The sequence below is a fragment of the Lactuca virosa genome, chromosome 5, assembly GCF_052849685.1.
Source record: "Lactuca virosa cultivar CGN04683 chromosome 5, Lactuca_virosa_CGN04683_v6, whole genome shotgun sequence".
Classification (NCBI taxonomy): domain Eukaryota; kingdom Viridiplantae; phylum Streptophyta; class Magnoliopsida; order Asterales; family Asteraceae; genus Lactuca; species Lactuca virosa.
In genome coordinates this window covers 228,506,317-228,530,490 of record NC_136430.1, presented here as the reverse complement: position 1 = coordinate 228,530,490, position 24,174 = coordinate 228,506,317, and the positions used below count along the sequence as shown (strand labels likewise).

Below are 24,174 nucleotides of genomic sequence, written 5' to 3'. Positions count from 1 at the left end.
ATGAAATGCCATAATGAAATCTACTTTTTAAATAAAATACAGGTAACACAGATTTACAATTTCATTTTGTTCTGCATAGTATATTGATTCCAAGTTTCTAATCAATGATTAGTGGTGCTTTTCTTTAATATTTTACCAACTAGGTGTGAGACCCGTGCATTACACGGGTTTATAAAAAAGAAAAGTTTAATATAAAGTTATAAGCATTACATAATAGTTTTACATAAATACAAAAAATATAATAAATAAAGTAAGTAATTTAAAATATAATGCAGGAGATTTGAAAAGTTGTAAAACATTTATTATGAAATTTAATAGAATAATCTACCTTACATATATAAATCTCACTAAAATATGGATTTTAAATTTAAGAAAATGAAAAATACAAGAAAATGACAAGTGGAAAAAAATAATTCAAAAACTCTTAGAAATTGACATGTGTCAAATTCAATGAGATAATGACATTTGACAAAATTGATTTTCATTTATTAGGTTAGATTGTGAATGCAGAATGAATCGTGCTATCTATCAAACAAGGGATAAGAAAAAGAAATTTATATCCATGGACTTCAATGACATTTTTAACTTTCTCCAAGTACAAGCATCTATAGCAGAATTATAATAAAAAAAGGATGTTGGAATATGAGTACAGGTGTTGTGTGGAACAAAGGAAAAAATGTTTCTAAGGTTTGAATATATTGAAAGGTTAGCTTTAAATATTTGGTTTCTAGTTATGTTTGATTTCACATGGTGCTAATCAAGAATATCTTGTGTTATTCTATTAATTAGTAGTTTTTTTTTTGTCTATGTGAAGCAAACGGTATAAAACCTCAAGAAAGAAGTATGCAAAGAGACAAGTTTTAATCACATGTTGAGGAATGAAGACTTATACAAATAAACATATACTAATCTATATAGTAATCCATGTATGTTTATGTTCAGTTGTACCCTCTAATGTATTAATTATTTTTAATAATAATTTTTCCAAAGGTTCCGTCCTTTTTTACCAAAAACGTTCTAGTGAATTAGCACATGTTGCTGTTTCGTATATTAATCGAAACTGATTGATTATAATTCTTTTACTAAGAAGGGCCTCATTTTTTATTTGCCCCGGGCCTCAAATCGGCTAGGACCGGCCCTGGGCGAAGGCGTGACCGTACACATCCTGATTTTTATGTTGTTGATCTTGGGAGACTGTTTTTGAATAATGTTTTGAAAACAATGGTTATGTAAACACTTGTTTTAGTAAATGAGTTGTTTTGAAAAGTTTAAATTTATTGTGAGTTTTGAGACGTTACAACACATATCGCAACTGTAGCAACTTTTGTATCCACCTTACAAATTCGTATGATGTAGTGTGGTAGATGTGATATGACAACCACCAGTTTCGTAAAATAAAAGAAAAAATAAAATGACAATATAAAAGTATAATACGTGTGATATGCTCACATACTACGAAAACTTAAACCATCCTAACTAGGGATGAGCAAAAGGACCGAACCGGCCGGAACCGGACCCGACCCGGGAACCGGCTTCGGCCAAAATCAAGAACCGAACCGGCCCGGCGGTTCTACCGGTTCCCGGTTCCTACCGGTTCTTGTCGTGTCTTCAAATGTTGGAACCGGTCATCGAAAAATAGCATCATACGGTTCCGGTTTTTGCCGGTTCTATCGGTTCCGGTTATATTGGTCCGGTTCCTACCGGTTCCCGGTTCCAAAAATCCACAAAAATAACGTCCCGGTCCCGGCCCGACCGGTTCCATCGGGTTCCGGTTCCGATGCCGGTTCCGGCCGGTTCCCGGTCCATATGCTCGTCCCTAATCCTAACTATGTAGTATTTTTTTTTTCCTTCGAAAGAAATCTTAAAGAAAAAGGCGTAAAAGTTTCGTGTTGTACAAAAACTTGCCCTCTCAAATTCCCTCCATCCCCTTTATCAACCGGTCGGAGATCACAAATTCGCCGTCTCTCCGCAGATTTCCCAACACTCTTTTCAAATTCCTCGTTCATCCTCAACTCTCATCAGCTTAAAAAAGGGAAAACAACAGCGGGAAAGAGAAACCATCACCTCCCACATCGACGATATTGCCGGCATTATCTTCTCCGGCGACGATGGCTGTCGATACAGACTTTACTTCGCTTTTTAACAATTTGAAGGTCGAAGATCCATGGCTTCCACCTAGACCTTGGGAATCAATTCCTACAGAGAGTGGACGTTCTGTCACTTCAACATCTATTTCCTCTCCTTCAATTTCTAGACGCCTCTACGACACATCAACTGTTTCTGTAAGATCTCTTTCTGGTTATACCCCTCATCTCAACATCAGTTGTACTTTCTTTTCCAAAAGAAATGTCCAATTGCTTTTGATGATTCGAACTCGGTACTTCAAAATTTTGTAATTGACTCGGTTATTGTTACTTTTCACTTTTCAGACTCTAAGATGGTTTTGGTGGGATATTACTAAACCTATTTTTACGTATGCTTCAGGAGGCTAGTTTAGTAAGGTTGGCAATGAACGCTCTGCAAGGATTAGAGTCATCTCTTACAAGCATTGACAGACTATGCACAATATTCCGTTCTGATCCAACAGACAGAACATTTCACCGAATTCCTAGTCTATGGAACCAGTCTGTAAGTACACTTGCTCTTGAGAAGATACTTAGATCCTTAGGCTGCATGGGCTGTGAAGTTTTCTTTCTCTATAAATTTATTAGTCACTTCACAAACATAAATCCGGATGAGGCAAGTAGCAATTATCCTCCATACAGTCTGGTCAACCAGGCTTTTGCAGTCGCCATTGGAGATGTTTTGGAAGGTTACATTGCTGCATTGGATACTTTATCTTCTTCTGTTTGCCTGAGAAGATTATCATTTAATGATAGCATGATCGGGTGTCTTTCAAGTGTTGGGCATTCTGAGGTTACATTGTTGGAGGTTTTTCTTCATACGAAAGAATTAAGAAGTCAGATTGAGGTTATTGGAAGCATATGCAATGTGCATGATATAGCTCTTTGTTTCTCACTTTCACCCCTTGAGGATTTAGGTACTCAAACAAAATTTAGTGAGTTTCCAAGAGGTGGAAATCTTCTTACTTATTTGTACAACGAGCTCAAGGTTGCTGATCCAGTCCATTGTGCACTTCTCAAAACTCTCTTCATTCGTTCATGTGAACCATATTTTGACTTTATTAGATCCTGGATTTTCAAGGCCAAAATTGTTGATCCATTTAATGAGTTCATAGTGGCTGAGGCTGATAGTCATCAATCTTATTCACTTTCCAACACTGGAGTTCTTGTTGACTTCCCTTCAGCCACCATCAGGGTAAACTGAAATGTGTTATCTTTATTTTTCTATGGTTTTAGTACTCATTTAATACTTATTCTTGCAATGTGGATGTTTCATTCCAGGAGGAAGATGGAGTTTCTGTTCCATGTTTTCTGAGGGAATTCTTGATTCCACTGTTTAGGGCTGGTCAGCAGCTTCAAGTACTGATAAAATTGCTGGAATTTTCTGATGGTGTTGGGAATTGGAATCGTACTTATGAGGACTTTCTTCCATATTGGAGTAAAATATCAAGCTCCCATTTGTCACATGCATCTCATATGGCTTTCAGTAAAGAAGGAATTGAGAAAATGGTACTTGCAAGAAGAGACTACTATAAAATCATGATGGAGAAACTCAAACATCATTTGCCAAACCTAGAGTTCAGATATCATCAGGTGATTTCACAAAAGCCATACCTATTCTTGTTTACTATTGATTCTAGTATATCTTCCTTTTCCAGTATATTATTGGTATTTAATATTTATCTCCCACAATTCATGGCTTAACTTGTTATGGTTGACAGGTAATTCCACACTCTACAGCACCAATTTCTGTTTCTAATGGTAGAGGAAGTCTGGAATTACTATCTTCTTCAGCAAAGAATATGAATCAAAATCTGTAAGATATCTTTGGTCATTTATCTAAGCTAAATAAACACTTTGATAGTTTATTCTTTATGTTTTATTTAAGAAAGCAATGCATACCCTGAATCAGGTAACATTGTGCTGACTTAATCAAACTGATGTGCATATAAAGCTCTAATTCACATCTTTATTTGTTTACCTTTTCAAAGATTTTATAAATTCCCTAAACTTTGATATCTTTCTGTTCATCAGGCGTCTTGATACAGTAGATAGCGATCTATCTAGCATGACAGAAGAGTTCTCATATGAGAATGATCCATTAGATTCATCCGAATGTTCATCTGCTGAAGAAGACATAGAGAAATCTGAGAATATAATCGAATCTTTTCATGATGCAGAAGATCTGGAGAAAAAATACTTGTCTGCTTTAGAATTTAAATCAGATACCTCTTCCCATATTCTGTCTAAAATTTCCTCTCAAGTTAAGAGTCCATCCACCATAAGAAGTGGTTCACATGAGTCAGATAGGAATGATTTGTCATCAACACCAGAAAAAACTCAATATGAGAATAATCAACCACTTAATCCCATTTGTAATGCTATAGGGAACATAGAAGATGTTGCTTTGAGTTTAAAAAGCTTGAAATCATGGGAAGTTGAATCTGCTAATAACCTAATACAAGGAACAAGCAAACTTCGTGAAACATCTTCCAAAGTCAATTTACCTTCTTTTGACTTTAAGTCAATACGAGATCCTTTTACTGAATGTGTAGATAGATTAGGAATAGGAATTTCTAATAGAGCTGACCATTTCTCAGTTCCAGCTAATAATACTGCTCCCATGAAGAGAAATTACCATAAAGCCCCTGGTGATGATACACTCCCTGTCAACAAGACTTCATTCCATAAACTTGAAGATATTCGTTTCAAAACTGATCACCAAAAACACGAACTGTTACCAAATGTATCTGGTGGTGGTGGTGGTGGTGGTTGGCAGGTTATGCTTAGTGGCACTGGCAACAAAAATGTAATCCTCCGCCCTGGTGACCATAGTAAGACTGGTGTGGCTGCAGTTATTGAGATACCATTGGATTTTGTTCTTGAGAAATGCTTGTTGGAGGAGATTCAACTACAGTATCCTTAAAAGTTTAGATCATAGCCGTTTACAGTATGTGGGTCATTTTCTTTTGAGTAAATTACCGAAATCGTCCCTTTGATATTGTCCAAAGTTACAGATTGGGTCCCTTGCAAACTTTTTTTTAACCCTTTTCGTCCCTGTAGTATGTATTTGTAACATTTTTCATACTTGGGTTGGATACCACATAACAGTTACTGTTAACTTTTACAAAAAGACCATTATACCCTCGCTTTATATTTTTATTCATCTTAATTCATTACGGATTTTATCTGTGGGACCCGGAAATTAAAAGACTGAAAAAGGTTAAAAACGTTACAAATCCATACTACAGGGATGAAAAAGGTTAAAAAAGTTTGCAAGGGACCAAATCTGTAATTTTGGACATACCACAGGGACGATTTTTGTAAGTTACTCTTTTGTATTAGTTTATGTTCTCCTTAATGTTGGTAGATATATTTATGTGAGTAAATTGACAATTAAGCTACTTGAGGAAGGTTTTTCTTTACAAGAACATTTGTTGGCTTTGAGGAGATACCACATGATGGAATCAGCAGATTGGGCAGATTTATTTATCGTGTCCCTTTGGCAACATGTATAACTATTTTTTTTTCCTTGGTCTCTTCTAGAAAGTTTTATGCTCTGATAATCATATACTGAATTGTTTTTTATGTTTATTTTATAGAAATGGTATGCCACAGAGGCAGATAAAAGGATATCTGAAATACAGGGGCTTCTAGAACTTTCAGTTCAGAGGTCTTCATGTGAAAGAGACCATTATAAAGATAGACTCTTTGTTTACATGAAAGAACAAGGCTCCACATCTCTTCCTGGTTTTGCAACTGGTATGTTTGGTTTGTGGATTCTGATGGAATTGGAATCCATGATTCCATTTGTTGCGTGTTTGATTTGTTAAATGGATGGAATCCAATCCTTCAAATTCCATGGTTGATGGATTTAGTGTTGGAGGAATTTACTTCCATTCTTCATTTTTTTTTATTAATGACCAAAAATACACTCATTATATATATAATTTATATATGGTATATTTGCAGGTATACAGTCCTTCAATGTTTTAGGCCTGGGTTACAGAGTAGATTGGCCAGTGAGCATTGTTTTGACTCCTGCTGCATTAAAAATATATGCTCAAATCTTCAGTTTTTTGATACAAGTCAAACTTGCTTTATCTTCTTTGACTGAAATATGGTGTTCATTTAAGGTATTCTACTCCAGCAATTGATTTCCATAGTGCATGTAGACACCCTTAACCCTAAATCCTAAGGGTTTAGGGTTTTGGGCATCTCTAGGGTAGTGGTCAATTTAGTCTTTTCAGCAAAAAAAAATCCGTCCTAATATATTTTTTTTGATATACAGGAATTCATGCATTTCACCAACAAGAATCGTCATTCTGATGTACAGAAATCCCATTTCAATATCATGGTGAAATTGAGGTACTCTTGAATATCACAATAAACATTTTTATTTTAGCAAGAAACACATATAAAGCAAACTCTCATCTTTTATTGGATGAAGTATGTTTGGAAAGATGGAGCATAAAAGACTTTCTTGCCCTTGATATGTTGTATATTTCGATTATAGATTCCAATTTTTGTATGTTTCAGGCACCAGATTTTCCATTTTGTATCAACATTGCAGCAATATGTTCAGTCTCAGTTATCACATGTATCCTGGTGTAGATTTCTAGAGTCTCTCAAGCATAAGGTTCTGAATAATCATTATCAGGTTTCATATTTAGTTCATGTTAATTAACTTATGCAAATTTTCAGTAATAATTCTTTGTTTTCGATTAGGTTAAGGATTTGACAGATCTCGACATTGTGCATATGGATTATCTCAATGATTCACAATGCATGTAAGTTAATCTAAAACTATGTTACTGAAGTATATATACATACTCTGAAGCTATCAGTTTTAGATATTGGTTTTTATATTGTTTGCAGATGTTTTTTATCTGATGATATGAAACAAATAGCTGAGATTATTCAAAGCATTTTGCAATGTGCATTGGACTTCAGATCTTTTGTTGTGCCAAACAAATCAGCTGTCAACATTGCTCAGGTCATTTTTACTGTCTTCATTTATTAATTATTTTTTATTTTTATATTATTAGTGATTAAACAAAGCATAAAGCTATTTCCTTCAACAGGTTGTGAGCATTAAAGAAGCATTTGAGAAAAACATGAGACAATTGTATGCATGCTATATCAAGTCTCCTAAGAATGTGGAGTTCAGTCTTCCACGCTTCTGGGAGTACCTCAATTACAATCACCATTTTTCAGATGTTATTAATAAAGAAATGGGCCACCATATTCTTTTCTTCTAAAACTCTTATTATCAATGTATGTGGTTTTTGATTGATGCCATTTTTTTGTGTGTAATTATATCATGTCTTGTTTATTTTCCCACTTTGTGTAATTAAAACTGGTTACCATTAGATATGTGTTGACTCTTGCTGGTAAAACAGGCATGAGGTATATATATGGGTATCTTTACAAAACTAGCTTCCATTCTTTGGTTGTGTGTAATGTTTGACAAAAATAGCTGTAAACTTTTGAAAGGTTTTAAATTACATAAATTATAAAGGCTAAAAGCTTTCAAAAACTAATTGAAGTAAGTTTTTTGGATTATAAGTTTTTTTGTTTAAAATTAGGGTTTAGGGTTTTCTAATACGTACTTTTGTGATTACTTTTTGAGAACTACAAACTCTTAAAATTTGTCGCCAAATATATCATGTATTTCTCACGTCGACTGACCAAAATTTATGGAGTTATTTGTTAGTGGATTATATGGCAAATACTTGAAATAACGTTGATGAAATAAAAAAATTATAAAAGTTTTTAATTTCAAAATTATGTAAATAATTGGGGAAAACTAAAACAATTAAGGGAAATAAATGTGACTTGAATATGTGATAATTCTAATGATAAAAAAAACCTAAAAAAACTAGACAAGATGATGATATAATTTGGCAAAAAAATCAAGTATTTTTATTATAGATAAGAGTATCTTCAAAGTTGGATCTTTGTTAAGCTTATTAATTATTATCATTGAATGAAAGTTTTTTTTTTTTTTTTTTTGGGTAATTTACTTCAGCCAACTTAATAAAGTAAAAAGTCGTTAAATGAGTTAATCATTGTGGCTGCTATATTGCTATTATCATTAATTTATTGCATTCAGTTAAAGATACTCAATTTTATATTAGTATCAATTTCTGTGACTTATAACTTTTTGTTTTAATTTCTTTTGTTATAAAAATATATAATTATTAAGTAGAAGTGTCTCTTTGCATTGGGGTTTTATTTGGGGGATGAGAGAGTAGTTTCTACTTTCTACTTGGAGTAAAGTACCGAGTAAAAGGGAATAATATTAATATGAATAACAATAAAAACAAAAAGAAAAAGAAAACAAGTACAGTAGCAGCAATAAAAGAGGGTTTACTCCACAAGTAACCTGGACTCCGATCATCTTCATCTCTCTCATATATATCTTCTTTGAAATTCAAGCAATCATCTAATCTGTATATATATTTATAATTTATCTGTAACTCTATATTTATCTTCTTCAAAAGATTCTATGATTGGATCCTGCGTTTTTTTCTTTGCTGATTACGGTTAGGCCTTTTCAATTTCAATCTCCTCATCACTTTCATTCTTTCTCTGTTTTGATTTTCGATTTTAGGTGTAGATCTGAACCTGTTTCCTCGAGATATATAGAAATTTCTTTACGATATGCCTTGCTTTTCCCTACTCATGACTCTCAGAGATCTAATTCACCGAATTTTCATTCAACTTCGTAATTTTCTCTTCTACTGATATCGACTTCTTTACATTGAATTCCTCTTTGATTTGCTTTTCGTTCTTGTTTCAATAAATTAATTATCCTTTTCTTATGGCCACTTGATGAGCGATTAAAAGTTTCTTCAAGGTAAATTCTCCCACTTAATTACTTATTCGTAGCATTAATACATGACTGTGCGTGTGTAAGTGAGTGAGTATGTGCACGCTTCTTCTGCTAAATTCTCAATAATCGAGCTTGAGGCCATATACAAGTTTTTCGTTGTTGTTGTTCTAAGTGGTTTTGATGATTGTAGTGTCATTTGTATTTGGTAACTATACACTATGAAATTCGGATATTAAAATATCATAATCATCATTATTATATGTTTTGTGGTGAGGTGTTATCGTGAGCAAGAGTTTACATGGTATGTTTCAGCTTATAGATTGTTTAATTTTACCCAATGTAGTTGTATTAATTAGCAAGTTTCCATCAAACTCTGCCATGCCATTTATGGGGTTAGTTTAACCTGTTTTTGACACACATTCTCTTAAATGGTTACAGAAAGTTTCAGAAATTGGTAATTTAGTATGGATTCAGATAATCAAATGTGACTACGCAATAATTCACTAAACTTCCAACTTTTTTTTTTTTATACTGGCTCCTTAGTTTCATTAATCTATTTTCTGGTTTTATATTTGTAATTGACATGGTTTTGTTGTGGTTCATGGAGATGAGCAACATGACAAGTGAAAGTGAAGAGAGAATATCCTGCAAAAATTCACCAAGTTTCGATGAAGGTAGCACTGAAAGTGAAAGAAACATGGTAGAAGGAACAGGATTTGGGTCACTAAAGAAAGGTCCCTGGACATCTGCTGAAGATGCAATATTGATGGAATACGTGAGCCAGAATGGAGAAGGGAATTGGAATGCTGTTCAGAAGCTCTCAGGGCTATCTCGTTGTGGTAAAAGCTGTCGCTTACGTTGGACAAATCATTTGAGACCTGACCTTAAAAAAGGCGCATTTTCCCCTGAGGAAGAACGCCTCATCATTGAACTTCATGCTAAAATGGGAAACAAATGGGCACGTATGGCTGTTGAGGTCTGTGCTCTTCTCATCTATACTTTTATGTTTCCTATGTTATATATGTGGTATGTAATGTATGCATTTGTAACTTATCAAGTTGCTTTAGGGTATGCCAAAAAAGATGAAACTAAAACAAGTCAAAATGAAACCAATAGATGTTGAAATGCTTTGTTTCTGTTTGACTATTAAGGCTTGGATACCATAGATGTTTATATTTTGGGGTTTAGGATTTAGTATGTTTCTTCCCAAACTGCTGCACTTCCACCATTCTTGCCTTTGGTAACATTTTGCATTTGTTGGTTTTTGACTATTAAGGCTCTGATACCACAGATGGTTTTTGCTCTATATTTACTCTTTGATACTGGATGACTCATTTTAGTTTTTTTAAAATTTATATTTCTTTTTTTGTTTGATTGTGTTTTGGTTTGTAAATTAGAGGCATATATTGACATATTATGTTTCAACTTGAAGGTGTAACAGTATACACTTACTAGAGCTAGGTTTAAACTTTTTCTTCAAGTCACACTTATATTCAAGAGGTTTAGCCTTTTTTCATTATTCTGAAATTTTGTATTTTTTTTTTGTTTAATTGCTATGAAATTTTGCGGATGGGACATAAATCGCAATTTTTTATTCATTGGCATCAGTCCCAGTCGCGTCCAATCAAACACAGTACAACCTGTTCTGTCTTGTCATGTCCTACACTGACATGACCCATGGGTTATTCATTACTTTTGGTTTCAGTTACCCGGACGCACAGATAATGAAATCAAGAACTTTTGGAACACTAGGACCAAAAGAAAGCAACGTGCCGGATTACCAATTTACCCTCACGACATCTCTTTCCAACAACTCAACGATAACTCCCAGAATCAAAACATGCTCATGTTCCCCAATGGCGATTCCGGAATTTTCCCACCAACCACTAACCTCCACATTCCATCCATCGATTACAAAGATTTCATACTAAATCATGAGTTTTATCAAAATCAAATTCCCACCGAAAGTAGCTTGCTTGATATTGCATTCCCTATGCCAACACCATATCCACCTAAGCGCATCAGGCCAGGTGGCAGTGGTGGTGGTGGTCTTGGTGATGTTTTTTCTGGTATGAATGGATATGAAGATGAGAAGATTGGTCAAACTTTGACCCCATCATCATCATCTTACTTATATAATACAGGCATAGGCAGCCATGCCTTTATAAATGGCAACAATTGTTCATCTTTTGAGCCCAATTTATGGGCAATGAAGAATGAGCTCCCTTCACTCCAATATTTTCATGGTGCACCACCTTCTTCTTCTTCTTGTTCTTCCTTTGAAATTGAGTGGTCGGAATCTGATTCCCACTCACGTAGGAACAGTGGCCTGTTAGAAGCTGTGCTCCATGAATCAGAAACCTTAAAAATCTCAAAAACCAAGAATGATCTCAACAATGTTGATGATCAGAATTTGGTTTCGGATTGTTATGGTTCCCCATTGACTTATTCAGCTGCATCCGTGTTTAGTGAATATACTCCAATCAGTGGAACCTCAATGGATGAACATCTTTCAGTTGAAGCTACTTCAGGTGACATCTACTTTTCTTTTTCTTTCTCTGTTTCCTTTTTTTATTTAATAATTAATAATTTGATTATTACTACTAATGATAAAAAAGAAAGAAAGAAAGAATAATTGTGTGTTTTTGGTGGTGTAAAGTTAAGCAGGAAGCAGGTGAATCCGATGACATCTGGAATGACGTCAGCTGTTTGAGGCCAGATTCTCTTCTTGGCTTAAACTGGTTTTCTAGTGATCCCATAACTTCACTTGTTTCCCATCACGATGACAACTCTACAACAATCCACACAGGGTCTCAATATCTTTAAACTATTATTATTATTATTATTATTATCCTTGTTTATTAAATTCATAAAATAACACTTGTTTGTAATTCCTTTAAACCCGGATCTTGTTTTACTATTTGGTTGGGATATTGTGATATGCTGAAAACCTCTTGGAATATGTTTCGCTTATTATCGATACTACATTTTAGGATAATTTCTAGTACTTCATTTGAATTGATCTTCCAGTTTGTTAATCAACCTCAATAACATGAGAGGGTCAACTCATCCAACAAATCAGCATTTAAATCTTGGTCAAAATTAAAGGATAGTCATTACATTTGGGAGGAATTAAATCAAGGGCGATACCTTGGCTAAATAGGACATGACGAGTAAAAGAGACGTGAAGTCCATCAAGTTTTAACTACGAATACTCTACCACAGCAAAAAAATGCCTTGCCGTTTTTTTTTTTTTTTTTTTTTCTCTATAAAATGTTAGTGGAGGATGAGGCTAAGTAGTTACGAAAAAGGAACAAATTGTCAACATACATCAGTTCAACTTTATTGAACGGGAGAGAAATAGGGAAAAAAAACTAGTAAAGATATGTACATGACTATCTTCGACCTTATAGTTGACTGTTCTGGACCCGGCCCAAACACAATCCTATTAGGTCTACTTGAGCCCGTTAACCACAACCCTATTACGCCTACTTGAGCCCGCTAATTGTACTTCAGTCTAAAATATAGATCAAACAATCCAATTAGGCTCCCTCCAAGGAAAAGCCTATTTATAGGTCAATTTAGGTTCTGAAAATTACCCAGATCAATCTCCACAAATCTAATATTTTTGGGATTAGTGTATCTCATGAAGGGGTGGATCAATTAGCTTTAATTACAGGTTATAAAAGTGCATAATTATCTTTTACTTACTTGGGTCCATGGTTGGTGCTTCTTTCGTGGTTTAACGCTTGGAATGTCACTATAGATAAGTTTCAAAAGAAACTTGCTTCTTAACATATTTGGTTACTTTCCATAAGGAGTCGTGCTATGTTATTGAAGTCGGTTTTTTAGGAATCTTTTCAATGTCTCTTTTCCACATGCCAGGTGTGGTAAACAAACATCTTGAAAATGTTAGAGCAGGTTATTTTTGGGGAGATGACGAAGGGGACTGTAAATTGCATTGGGTTAAATGAGATATTATTTTACTCAATAAACAAAAAGGTGGTTTTGATATTGGTTCGTTGGAAGCTTTTAACAAAGCTTTGTTACTTAAATTGAAATGGTGTTTTTTGGTTGACTGTGATTCGATATGGGTCAAAGTCTTAAAGTCTTTGCATGGGAGATAGGGTGGTTTTGGTTGGAATGTTTGGTCCGGTTCTTAAAAAAGGTGTTTGACATTCGATAACTGGTACTATCAATCAACTTCATGATACTGGATTAACCTCAAGGGATGCAATTATTCGAAAAGTTGGTAATGGAATGAGATTTTTTTGGAAATACCAATGGATTGGTGATATTCCTTTGATAGTGCGGTTTCCTAGACTTTTTAGATTGGAGACTGATAAAGATTGTTGTATTAATCAAATATGGAATGTGGTTGATTGGAATTGGAATTGGTCTCGCCTAATGGAGTGGAGGATACTGTTTTTGCAATTATGTAAGAATTGAAGACCCTTATTTTTCAGTTTGTGTTTTTGGATTGAAGAGATAAGTGGGTGTGGGATGTTGGCGGTTCTATTGAGTTTGTCGTGTCGGAGGCGCATAGATCCATTGATGATATCTCTCTTCCGGATGGTTCTCGCTCTACCAGATGGAATAAATGTCCCTTGTAAAGTAATTTTTTTTGGAGATATCGTTTAAGCAGGTTGCCAGCTCGTATGAAATTGGTTGACAAAGGTGTAGACGTCCCTTCCACGATTTGTTCTATTTGCAATGCTGATATGGAAAATATCTTTCATCTTTTCATTCAGTGCGAAGTGGATGGTAACCTTTGGAAGTTTGTTGGAAGATTGTGCGATGTTTCTGTCACACCCCCAAACCGGAACGGCGAAAACGTTCGGGGGCGGATGACGTCATGTACAGTATCACAACAATTGTATAATAGTAATCAAAGCACAACAACCATGATATTAATAATGTATAGTTTTACATCTGTGTTCAAATCAATGTACACTTGACACCAAAATGTATAGCAAAAATTAAAAGACGTGACACTACGAGGCTCCGTCTTCCCAAAACCTGTGTGGATACCTGTCTACTGATTCACTGAGATTACAAGTAGTTTTGAAAAGAGTGTCAACAATTAAGTTGGTGAGTTCATAAGCATGTTTGTATTTGAAATCTGTCATTTGTTCCTTGAAAATGTATGTGTTTTCTTCCTAGAAAATCCAAAATTTTCTGTTGTAAATGAATTGTAGTCTTAGTACCTTAAGGTTAAAATGTATAAGTGTTGTTGTACTCTGAAATAGTATAATGTAGTTTTATATCACATAAAACCATAAAATGTATGTTTCTAGAAATGTAAGTTTTCTCTTTACTGGAAATAGTATTCTGTATTTGTACTTGTATGAAAACTCTGTAAACGTAAGTGTCTGGATTCACCAGCTGTACTGTAAGATATTGTATTGTAGTTTTATTACTAAATAAAACCATATGAAGCTGTTTATGTATTCATACACTAATCGTATTGTTCAATACCAAATTGTGAGTTATTATAACCATGCTTGATGACCTAAGATGACCTGAATACGACATTCTTCAGGCGTCGAAAATGGTACTACATTTGTCACCCCAGGCCTGCCGGCCTAACTGTAGCTAACAGTTTAGGTGCGGGATTGTCAGTCCTGTATAGATCTATACACAAGTGTCACGCTCTCTCTCCAGGAGACTTTGGTTATAATTTCAAGGCTTGGTTGGTACTTAGATAAGTACTTGAAGTATGTCTCAAAAAGCTATATTAACGGTTACGTGTAGAATAATGAAAATCACTTTGTAATGGATAAAATGTATTTATGTTTCATAAACTATACCTATTATAGTTTATATGTTTGTTTCTATTGAATTGTAACCTGTACTTGATAAAATAGTACGTATGTTCCGTAAAGTATACCTATTATAGTTTATATGTTTGTTTCTGTATTGTATCCTGAACTTGGTAAATTAGTACATAAGTTCCGCAAACTATACCTATTATAGTTTAAAGTGTATGTTTGAAATCATAAATCTGTGATAAAGATATTTCATGAAAATTTAACATTTATGTTCAAACGGTAATAATATAACTTGCAAAAATATTCTTTTTGTTTAATAAAGAAACTTGCTTCTTAGCATATTTGGTTACTTTCCATAAGGAGTCGTGCTATGTTATTGAAGTCGGTATTGGGTTTTTTAGGAATCTTTTAAATGTCTCTTTTCCGCATGCCAGGTGTGGTAAACAAACATCTTGAAAATGTTAGAGCAGGTTATTTTTGGGGAGATGACGAAGGGGACTGTAAATTGCATTGGGTTAAATGAGATATTATTTTACTCAATAAACAAAAAGGTGGTTTTGATATTGGTTCGTTGGAAGCTTTTAACAAAGCTTTGTTACTTAAATTGAAATGGTGTTTTTTGGTTGACTGTGATTCGATATGGGTCAAAGTCTTAAAGTCTTTGCATGGGAGATAGGGTGGTTTTGGTTGGAATGTTTGGTCCGGTTCTTAAAAAAGGTGTTTGACATTCGATAACTGGTACTATCAATCAACTTCATGACACTGGATTAACCTCAAGGGATGCAATTATTCGAAAAGTTGGTAATGGAATGCGATTTTTTTGGAAAGACCAATGGATTGGTGATATTCCTTTGATGGTACGGTTTCCTAGACTTTTTAGATTAGAGACTGATAAAGATTGTTGTATTAATCAATGATGGAATGTGGTTGATTGGAATTGGAATTGGTCTCGCCTAATGGAGTGGAGGATACTGTTTTTGCAATTATGTAAGAATTGAAGACCCTTATTTTTCAGTTTGTGTTTTTGGATTGAAGAGATAAGTGGGTGTGGGATGTTGGCGGTTCTATTGAGTTTGTCGTGTCGGAGGCGCATAGATTCATTGATGATATCTCTCTTCCGGATGGTTCTCGCTCTACCAGATGGAATAAATGTCCCTCGTAAAGTAATTTTTTTTGGAGATATCGTTTAAGCAGGTTGCCAGCTCGTATGAAATTGGTTGACAAAGGTGTAGATGTCCCTTCCACGATTTGTTCTATTTGCAATGCTGATATGGAAAATATCTTTCATCTTTTCATTCAATGCGAAGTGGATGGTAACCTTTGGAAGTTTGTTGGAAGATTGTGCGATGTTTCTGTCACACCCCCAAACCGGAACGGCGAAAACATTCGGGGGCGGATGACGTCATGTACAGTATCACAACAATTGTATAATAGTAATCAAAGCACAACAACCATGATATTAATAATGTATAGTTTTACATCTGTGTTCAAATCAATGTACACTTGACACCAAAATGTATAGCAAAAATTAAAAGACGTGACACTACGAGGCTCCGTCTTCCCAAAACCTGTGTGGATACCTGTCTACTGATTCCCTGAGATTACAAGTAGTTTTGAAAAGAGTGTCAACAATTAAGTTGGTGAGTTCATAAGCATGTTTGTATTTGAAATCTGTCATTTGTTCCTTGAAAATGTATGTGTTTTCTTCCTAGAAAATCCAAAATTTTCTGTTGTAAATGAATTGTAGTCTTAGTACCTTAAGGTTAAAATGTATAAGTGTTGTTGTACTCTGAAATAGTATAATGTAGTTTTATATCACATAAAACCATAAAATGTATGATTCTAGAAATGTAAGTTTTCTCTTTACTGGAAATAGTATTCTGTATTTGTACTTGTATGAAAACTCTGTCAACGTAAGTGTCTGGATTCACCAGCTGTACTGTAAGATATTGTTTTGTAGTTTTATTACTAAATAAAACCATATGAAGCTGTTTATGTATTCATACACTAATCGTATTGTTCAATACCAAATTGTGAGTTATTATAACCATGCTTGATGACCTAAGATGACCTGAATACGACATTCTTCAGGCGTCGGAAATGGTACTACATTTGTCACCCCAGGCCTGCCGTCCTAACTGTAGCTAACAGTTTAGGTGCGGGATTGTCAGTCCCGTATAGATCTATACACAAGTGTCACGCTCTCTCTCCAGGAGAATTTGGTTATAATTTCAAGGCTTGGTTGGTACTTAGATAAGTACTTGAAGTATGTCTCAAAAAGCTATATTAACGGTTACGTGTAGAATAATGAAAATCACTTTGTAATGGATAAAATGTATTTATGTTTCATAAACTATACCTATTATAGTTTATATGTTTGTTTCTATTGAATTGTAACCTGTACTTGATAAAATAGTACGTATGTTCCGTAAACTATACCTATTATAGTTTATATGTTTGTTTCTGTATTGTATCCTGAACTTGGTAAATTAGTACATAAGTTCCGCAAACTATACCTATTATAGTTTAAAGTGTATGTTTGAAATCATAAATCTGTGATAAAGATATTTCATGAAAATTTAACATTTATGTTCAAACGGTAATAATATAACTTGCAAAAATATTCTTTTTGTTTAATAAAGAAACTTGCTTCTTAGCATATTTGGTTACTTTCCATAAGGAGTCGTGCTATGTTATTGAAGTCGGTATTGGGTTTTTTAGAAATCTTTTAAATGTCTCTTTTCCGCATGCCAGGTGTGGTAAACAAACATCTTGAAAATGTTAGAGCAGGTTATTTTTGGGGAGATGACGAAGGGGACTGTAAATTGCATTGGGTTAAATGAGATATTATTTTACTCAATAAACAAAAAGGTGGTTTTGATATTGGTTCGTTGGAAGCTTTTAACAAAGCTTTGTTACTTAAATTGAAATGGTGTTTTTTGGTTGACTGTGATTCGATATGGGTCAAAGTCTTAAAGTCTTTGCATGGGAGATAGGGTGGTTTTGGTTGGAATGTTTGGTTCGGTTCTTAAAAAAGGTGTTTGACATTCGATAACTGGTACTATCAATCAACTTCATGACACTGGATTAACCTCAAGGGATGCAATTATTCGAAAAGTTGGTAATGGAATGAGATTTTTTTGGAAAGACCAATGGATTGGTGATATTCCTTTGATGGTGCGGTTTCCTAGACTTTTTAGATTGGAGACTGATAAAGATTGTTGTATCAATCAAAGATGGAATGTGGTTGATTGGAATTGGAATTGGTCTCGCCTAATGGAGTGGAGGATACTGTTTTTGCAATTATGTAAGAATTGAAGACCCTTATTTTTCAGTTTGTGTTTTTGGATTGAAGAGATAAGTGGGTGTGGGATGTTGGCGGTTCTATTGAGTTTGTCGTGTCGGAGGCCCATAGATTCATTTATGATATCTCTCTTCCGGATGGTTCTCGCTCTACCAAATGGAATAAATGTCCCTCGTAAAGTAATTTTTTTTGGAGATATCGTTTAAGCAGGTTGCCAGCTCGTATGAAATTGGTTGACAAAGGTGTAGACGTCCCTTCCACGATTTGTTCTATTTGCAATGCTGATATGGAAAATATCTTTCATCTTTTCATTCAGTGCGAAGTGGATAGTAACCTTTGGAAGTTTGTTGGAAGATTGTGCGATGTTTCTGTCACACCCCCAAACCGGAACGGCGAAAACGTTCGGGGGCGGATGACGTCATGTACAGTATCACAACAATTGTATAATAGTAATCAAAGCACAACAACCATGATATTAATAATGTATAGTTTTACATCTGTGTTCAAATCAATGTACACTTGACACCAAAATGTATAGCAAAAATTAAAAGACGTGACACTACGAGGCTCCGTCTTCCCAAAACCTGTGTGGATACCTGTCTACTGATTCCCTGAGATTACAAGTAGTTTTGAAAAGAGTGTCAACAATTAAGTTGGTGAGTTCATAAGCATGTTTGTATTTGAAATCTGTCATTTGTTCCTTGAAAATCCAAAATTTTCTGTTGTAAATGAATTGTAGTCTTAGTACCTTAAGGTTAAAATGTATAAGTGTTGTTGTACTCTGAAATAGTATAATGTAGTTTTATATCACATAAAACCATAAAATGTATGTTTCTAGAAATGTAAGTTTTCTCTTTACTGGAAATAGTATTCTGTATTTGTACTTGTATGAAAACTCTGTAAACGTAAGTGTCTGGATTCACCAGCTGTACTGTAAGATATTGTATTGTAGTTTTATTACTAAATAAAACCATATGAAGCTGTTTATGTATTCATACACTAATCGTATTGTTCAATACCAAATTGTGAGTTATTATTGTTGGATTAATGTCTAAGTCCATAACTATAATTGGTAAGACTTTACCCGACCCGGCATGGTCCATTTGGGTTGCATGGCATCATGCATGTGGATAGACTATAATGAGAGAAATAACACTTAAGGTTGGTTAATATATTATAAGTTCTAATATATTAATAAGGTTATTTAATTAGTATTGATCAAGAATTAATTTGGAATTAATTAAGTGATCAAAAGGAGACTAATTAAATATATGGGTTGATTGTGTAAATCATTCATTCTTATATATGTGGGCTTGTGATCCAAGATTCCTTATGTTGGACTAAGTCCATGGGGTGACCCATGGATACTCCATGGAGGTTAAAATCCATGGAGCATAAGGAATGGGTAAAGTTATGAGTTACATGGTGTAACCCTAATAGCCACCATATAAAAGAATCCCATGGCTCAAGAAATCGTGCACTAATGTGTGAGGGTGAGGGCTAGACGATTTCAAGGAGTGTTCAAGTTTCTCTCAAGTTATTCCAAGTGTATTTGGTGTTGTGTGAACCATTTGAGGTGTCACACTTGGGGCACTAGGCACTCAAGCTTCATGAAGACATTCTACATCAAAGAGGTATGTATTCTATCTTGTTATATTTATTATTTTGTATGCTAGATTAGGATAATACCTTGGATGTTCATAATTGTATGTATAATAGAGAAAACATAGATCCAAGGTATTTAGGGTTGCATGTACACTTAGGAGTGTTAGAATGCTCATAATCCAACAGTGGTATCAGAGCCTAGGCTTGTTTTCTTGTTATACTTGCAAAAGTAGCTGAAAAAATCGAGTTGGATGCATATATTCGATTGTTTTGGCTGGAATTGGACTAGGAACATTACCCTAAGATGTTTTTGGACTTATAAACTTGTTTTTGATGTGGTAATGTTCATGCTAATCCAATTTCTAAGATAATTGTCATAATTTCAAGATTTGTATTAGTTTGTATGTTCATGCTAATTTCTTGAAGATTGATGATTTGAATTATCTTGTTCTTATGAGGTTCTTAGATTAATAGAAAAGTTGTGTGAAATAGTTGTTTTCAATCCATTTTAATCTAAGAGTTGATTCCAAAGTGTGTTTTTGTAACTTGTCCTCAAGTTATATGAAAAGTCACATTTAAGAATCATAAAACTCATAAAAGTTGGCAAAGGTTACAAAATGAAGAGTCTAGTTCTAATTAAATGGTTTTATGACTCCATAACTTGTCCTCAAGTTATGGAGGTTCAAGAGTCTCTTCATTAAATTAAAAAAAAAAAGTGTAACCTTAATTAGTTCCATAAGTTACAATAAAAAAAGTTATTTTTTTTATTAATTAGTTTAAAGTCTTCCATAACTTGTCCTCAAGTTATGGAACTTGAAGAGTTTTTTTTTTTTTTTTTTTTTTTTTTTAAATTAAAACTACTTTAAACTCATAAGTTATGGAATTAATTAGTTTTGAATAGTTTCAAAACTTGGCCTCAAGTTTTGGAATTTGAAAAGTTTTCACTTATGAATACTTTAATTCCAAGTTAGACCTTAGAATTTTAAAAGTTAAAATTCAACCCTTATACTTTATAATATTATAAGTTAATAATATTTATATATATGTATAAGAGTAAAGTCAGTCTTACCGTTAGTAGGCCTCATTCACGAAGCCGGTCTATAAGGGGGGGTATAAGGTTACTGCCTATAAAATGGCAGTTTAATGGGTGTCCACTCTCACCCACCGCTTCCTTGACTGGTGGAGGGTCGTTAGCCGAACGGGTAGGACAAGGACTATAATTCTCCTTTCATTAAAAGTATTAATGATAAATACTAAGTAACTAAACTCTTATTAATACCCAATCTTAGTTACTTAGGAAAATGTGAATTTGGTGCTAACCCATGAAATTACACTTTGCACTTTGCTTAAGTCGTTAGTGGAGCGTGTGTGGTTAACCGGCTCACTAACCTGGACTTAACAAGGTAGGCAAAGGGTAACTTAATATTTATCATAGTATCGGTGGAGCGTGTGTGGTTAACCGGCACGATGATTGAGGGGTAAATATTAAGGGTACCAAGTATATTTGCATGGTTATTCACACCTTGTTTTGTGATCCTCGGCATCCCAGTCACAAAACCTGAAGGGCACACTCGAGATTGAAACATGCCTTTGAACAGTTCAATGAATCTCAAAGATCTAGGACTTTCAAATCCAATTAAAACCTAATAAATTATTTCGTTTTTCATGGTGGAAATTGGTGAATCGTCATTCACCTACCTTCAAATATTTTATAGCTTGGATTACGGCATCCCTCTTCTAAGTTATAAAATAGTTTGTTGGGTCCTAGCCTTAATATTTCATATTGGGTGTCATATTAAGGACTTTAAATCAACTATCTTGAATATCTCCCAAAAAGATGTCTGGTCTAGACATTTATGATCTTCCCAAATCTCTTGAAACAAGCTTTCCTAAATGAAGATGATGTCCCATGGATATCATACTTCTTTCACCTCCTCCAATTATTCTCCCTAACCCACAAGTTCCTAAAAAGTTTAAGGTCACTCAAGCCCTATTGGCAAGGCAAGGTCTAGGTGTGATCACATCTTGGAGATGTAGTCACATATTGACAAGCCGGGAGAGTTGGGTGTCAAAGTCTTGAGAAAGTTGGTGGCTCAACTACTTTCTAAGTCACATAGTGAGTTCTTTTGGGAATCCTATGAAACAGACTAAGACAAGACCCTTAATGATCTTATCTATTTGCTAAGATCAACTTCCTAAAACGCTATGGACCTTGACAATGATGACATTGGATATCCAGTAAAGCTCTCTCTTCCCAATGGAAAGGGATCGGCCATAGTCAACTCGGTTGACCCAATGGTAAAGAGAGAGGCGAAGTCTGAGATAGTCCCATTATCAAGGGTCCATAGGTAACTATTGCCAAAGGAAGGGGCATTGGTTACGAAGCTGCCAAATTTACCTAAGGATGTTAAAGTCAATAAGTTTGGCTCTACTTCAGGTAAAGTCCATTGTCTAACTCTATTAAGTACATGCTGATTCTGATCGCGAAGATGGATTTCAATCGCATGGTTCGGTGATCAGAATTTTGGGCTATTACTTAAGAGTTATGATATTTATATTGCTTAGGAATAGATAACAACAAGGTTTTCATATGGATTGTAAGGATAAGTTTTTCCGCAAAGTTTTAAAATAAAAGAAAAAGGTTTTGATTTTATTTATTTTAAGTATCCTTACAATGGCATTTGTGAAAAGTTGTAACTTATAAGATTCCATTGATAGCAATATTGGAAAAATGGATTTGATTCTTTCGGTTGTGGTAGTGTCTAATATTACCAAATAAGGAAAGATTCTCATCACCCAAGGTTCAATTGGACCGAAACTTGGAATCATGCAAGTTGTATAGTATGATGAATGAGAACTTTCAGCTTGGAAAATTAAGACTAATTCCTTATGTGAATAAGGAAAGGACTAAGGGATCGAGTACACATTCTTGTGCACTGGTCAAGTTCACCACAAAAGATCAAGAAGACTATTCGTCATGATTTACTTAAGTTCAGTAAATATGGTTATACTTATAAGTTTAAGTATAAGTCTGTAGCATTGGAGAAGTTTCAATGTGAGACAGAACGAATAAGAAGAATCAAAGTATGGCAGAAAGATAAAAGTTTCTCAAATCTGAAAAGATGGGAGAGTACTTTAGTATCATGTTTATGATCATCTTAATGATTAAGATACCATATCACAATTGGTCCTCTAAAGTCATCTTAGTGCATTCTTATGACTAAGAAGAGGAGTCATGAATTGTTGAAATGGTTAAATCAAAAAGATGAGTCATACTTCGTTCCAAAACAATTCTTAGAGTCATACTCCAAGATTGTAACTTGAGTGACATATCTTAAAGAGGGTTTGTTAACACTAGTCAAATGTAAGAGTAAAAGGTTATCTACTCTTGTACATTTGAAATTGGTAAGTTGTGATGTTTTGGATAAAATAGAGACCAACTTAGGCCAATTGTGTAAAGTGTTAGTCTTGATAAAGAATCCGCACTATCTCTTGAATATTTGACAAGGGAGTCTTATATGTCAAGAGGAAAGTGGGAGTCTTAAAGCTCTTGAAAGTTTCAAGACTTAATCAAGAATAAAACCTAAAGTCCTTCACTAGCACACGACTTGAGGTTTATAACCTATCGTGTTGAAATTTTTGTGCCTATTCAAGTTGGCTTTGCATAGGAGTTCTGAGAGTTCTCAATTGGTTGCACAACTACTTGGAAGCAATGGCAGGCACCTGAGCTGCCAAATGGCAAGAATTTAAGATTGCACAAGTTTAATCAATATGAGTTTGGATTTGTCACTAACCTTGTCTTGTGATTATGGTTTTGACAAATTCACATGGATAAGAACACATACACTATTAAATCTAAGTGTCATAAGGTTTCTCTTCGATTCATGAAAATGATGGTGAGGAAACACTTTCACTAAGTAGATTTTAGCTAGATAGCAATTGTGATATTTGCATTCTCAAAGTCGTTAGTGGAGCGTGTGTGGTTTACCGGCACACTAACATGGACTTGTGAGAAGTGGCAAAGGTCTAAACAATTGAGACTATGATTACGGCATCCCTTTTCATAGTTCTAAAATTTTTTTAGACACACATGTGAGCTATCTAAGAGAGGTGTATGATTTTGATAAAGTTTTATCAAAACAATCTAGTATCAGAAATCTGAACTTTGGTAAGAAAGTCAGCTGATTTCTGAGTACATGTCAAAGCTAGTGGGAGCAAAAGTGTTATGCTAATAATCATCATGTTAGTGGGAGCATGATAATTATGACAAAGGTTGCAAGTTAGCAATGTTAATTATAGAAAACAAAAGTTTCAATTCGTGAGGTTGCAGGGGTTGAAAAAGTTGTTTTGCTATAATTAAGGGAGAGGAAATTATACTTCATTTCAATTCTAAAAGCTTAGATTGAGATTTTAATCGTATTTAATCAAGGATATATATATGAATTTCATGTTAGAATGGCTCAACATAAGGAAATTCTATATATGGGTCCATTATTTGCGTTCTAAAATTCGATTATGATTACGGCATCCCTT

General features: G+C 34.3%; 2 protein-coding genes across 5 annotated transcripts; both read left to right on the top strand.

Annotated features, from left to right (window-relative positions):
* The first annotated feature begins 1,878 nt into the window (after nt 1-1,878).
* On the top strand, nt 1,879-7,568 carry LOC145115470 (Spc97 / Spc98 family of spindle pole body (SBP) component). 3 transcript variants are annotated; one of them, XM_079051761.1, is made up of 13 exons: nt 1,879-2,282; nt 2,485-3,318; nt 3,405-3,716; nt 3,845-3,939; nt 4,158-5,039; nt 5,494-5,635; nt 5,726-5,885; nt 6,096-6,259; nt 6,415-6,491; nt 6,663-6,762; nt 6,852-6,913; nt 7,002-7,119; nt 7,208-7,568. In XM_079051761.1, exons 1-13 carry the CDS (start codon nt 2,109-2,111, stop codon nt 7,382-7,384), a joined length of 3,297 nt encoding a protein of 1,098 aa, XP_078907887.1. In that variant the 5' UTR covers nt 1,879-2,108; the 3' UTR covers nt 7,385-7,568. The 3 variants fall into 3 exon arrangements, with proteins under 3 accessions (XP_078907887.1, XP_078907886.1, XP_078907888.1); XM_079051760.1 differs by having other exon boundaries at nt 6,663-6,783; XM_079051762.1 differs by having other exon boundaries at nt 2,189-2,282; nt 2,430-3,318; nt 6,663-6,783.
* Nucleotides 7,569-8,503: 935 nt separating this feature from the next.
* Nucleotides 8,504-11,937, top strand: LOC145115143 (transcription factor GAMYB-like). Of its 2 annotated transcripts, XM_079051338.1 has the most exons (4): nt 8,504-8,985; nt 9,569-9,937; nt 10,667-11,492; nt 11,621-11,937. In XM_079051338.1, the coding sequence occupies exons 2-4, from the start codon at nt 9,569-9,571 to the stop codon at nt 11,785-11,787; spliced, it is 1,362 nt and encodes a 453-aa protein (XP_078907464.1). In that variant the 5' UTR covers nt 8,504-8,985; the 3' UTR covers nt 11,788-11,937. The 2 variants fall into 2 exon arrangements, with proteins under 2 accessions (XP_078907464.1, XP_078907463.1); XM_079051337.1 differs by having other exon boundaries at nt 8,504-9,937.
* The last annotated feature ends 12,237 nt before the right edge of the window (nt 11,938-24,174 follow it).

What these genes read in the sequence shown, in the direction of transcription:
- LOC145115143 (XM_079051337.1), top strand. Translation starts at nt 9,545, where the DNA reads ATGGTTTTGTTGTGGTTCATGGAGATGAGCAACATGACAAGTGAAAGT. An exon ending in GGGCACGTATGGCTGTTGAG is followed by an intron (nt 9,938 to 10,666) that starts GTCTGTGCTCTT and finishes TTTTGGTTTCAG; the next exon opens with TTACCCGGACGCACAGATAA. An exon ending in TTCAGTTGAAGCTACTTCAG is followed by an intron (nt 11,493 to 11,620) that starts GTGACATCTACT and finishes GGTGGTGTAAAG; the next exon opens with TTAAGCAGGAAGCAGGTGAA.
- LOC145115470 (XM_079051760.1), top strand. Translation starts at nt 2,109, where the DNA reads ATGGCTGTCGATACAGACTTTACTTCGCTTTTTAACAATTTGAAGGTC. An exon ending in TTGGAGGAGATTCAACTACA is followed by an intron (nt 5,040 to 5,493) that starts GTATCCTTAAAA and finishes TAATGTTGGTAG; the next exon opens with ATATATTTATGTGAGTAAAT. An exon ending in TCGTGTCCCTTTGGCAACAT is followed by an intron (nt 5,636 to 5,725) that starts GTATAACTATTT and finishes TTTATTTTATAG; the next exon opens with AAATGGTATGCCACAGAGGC.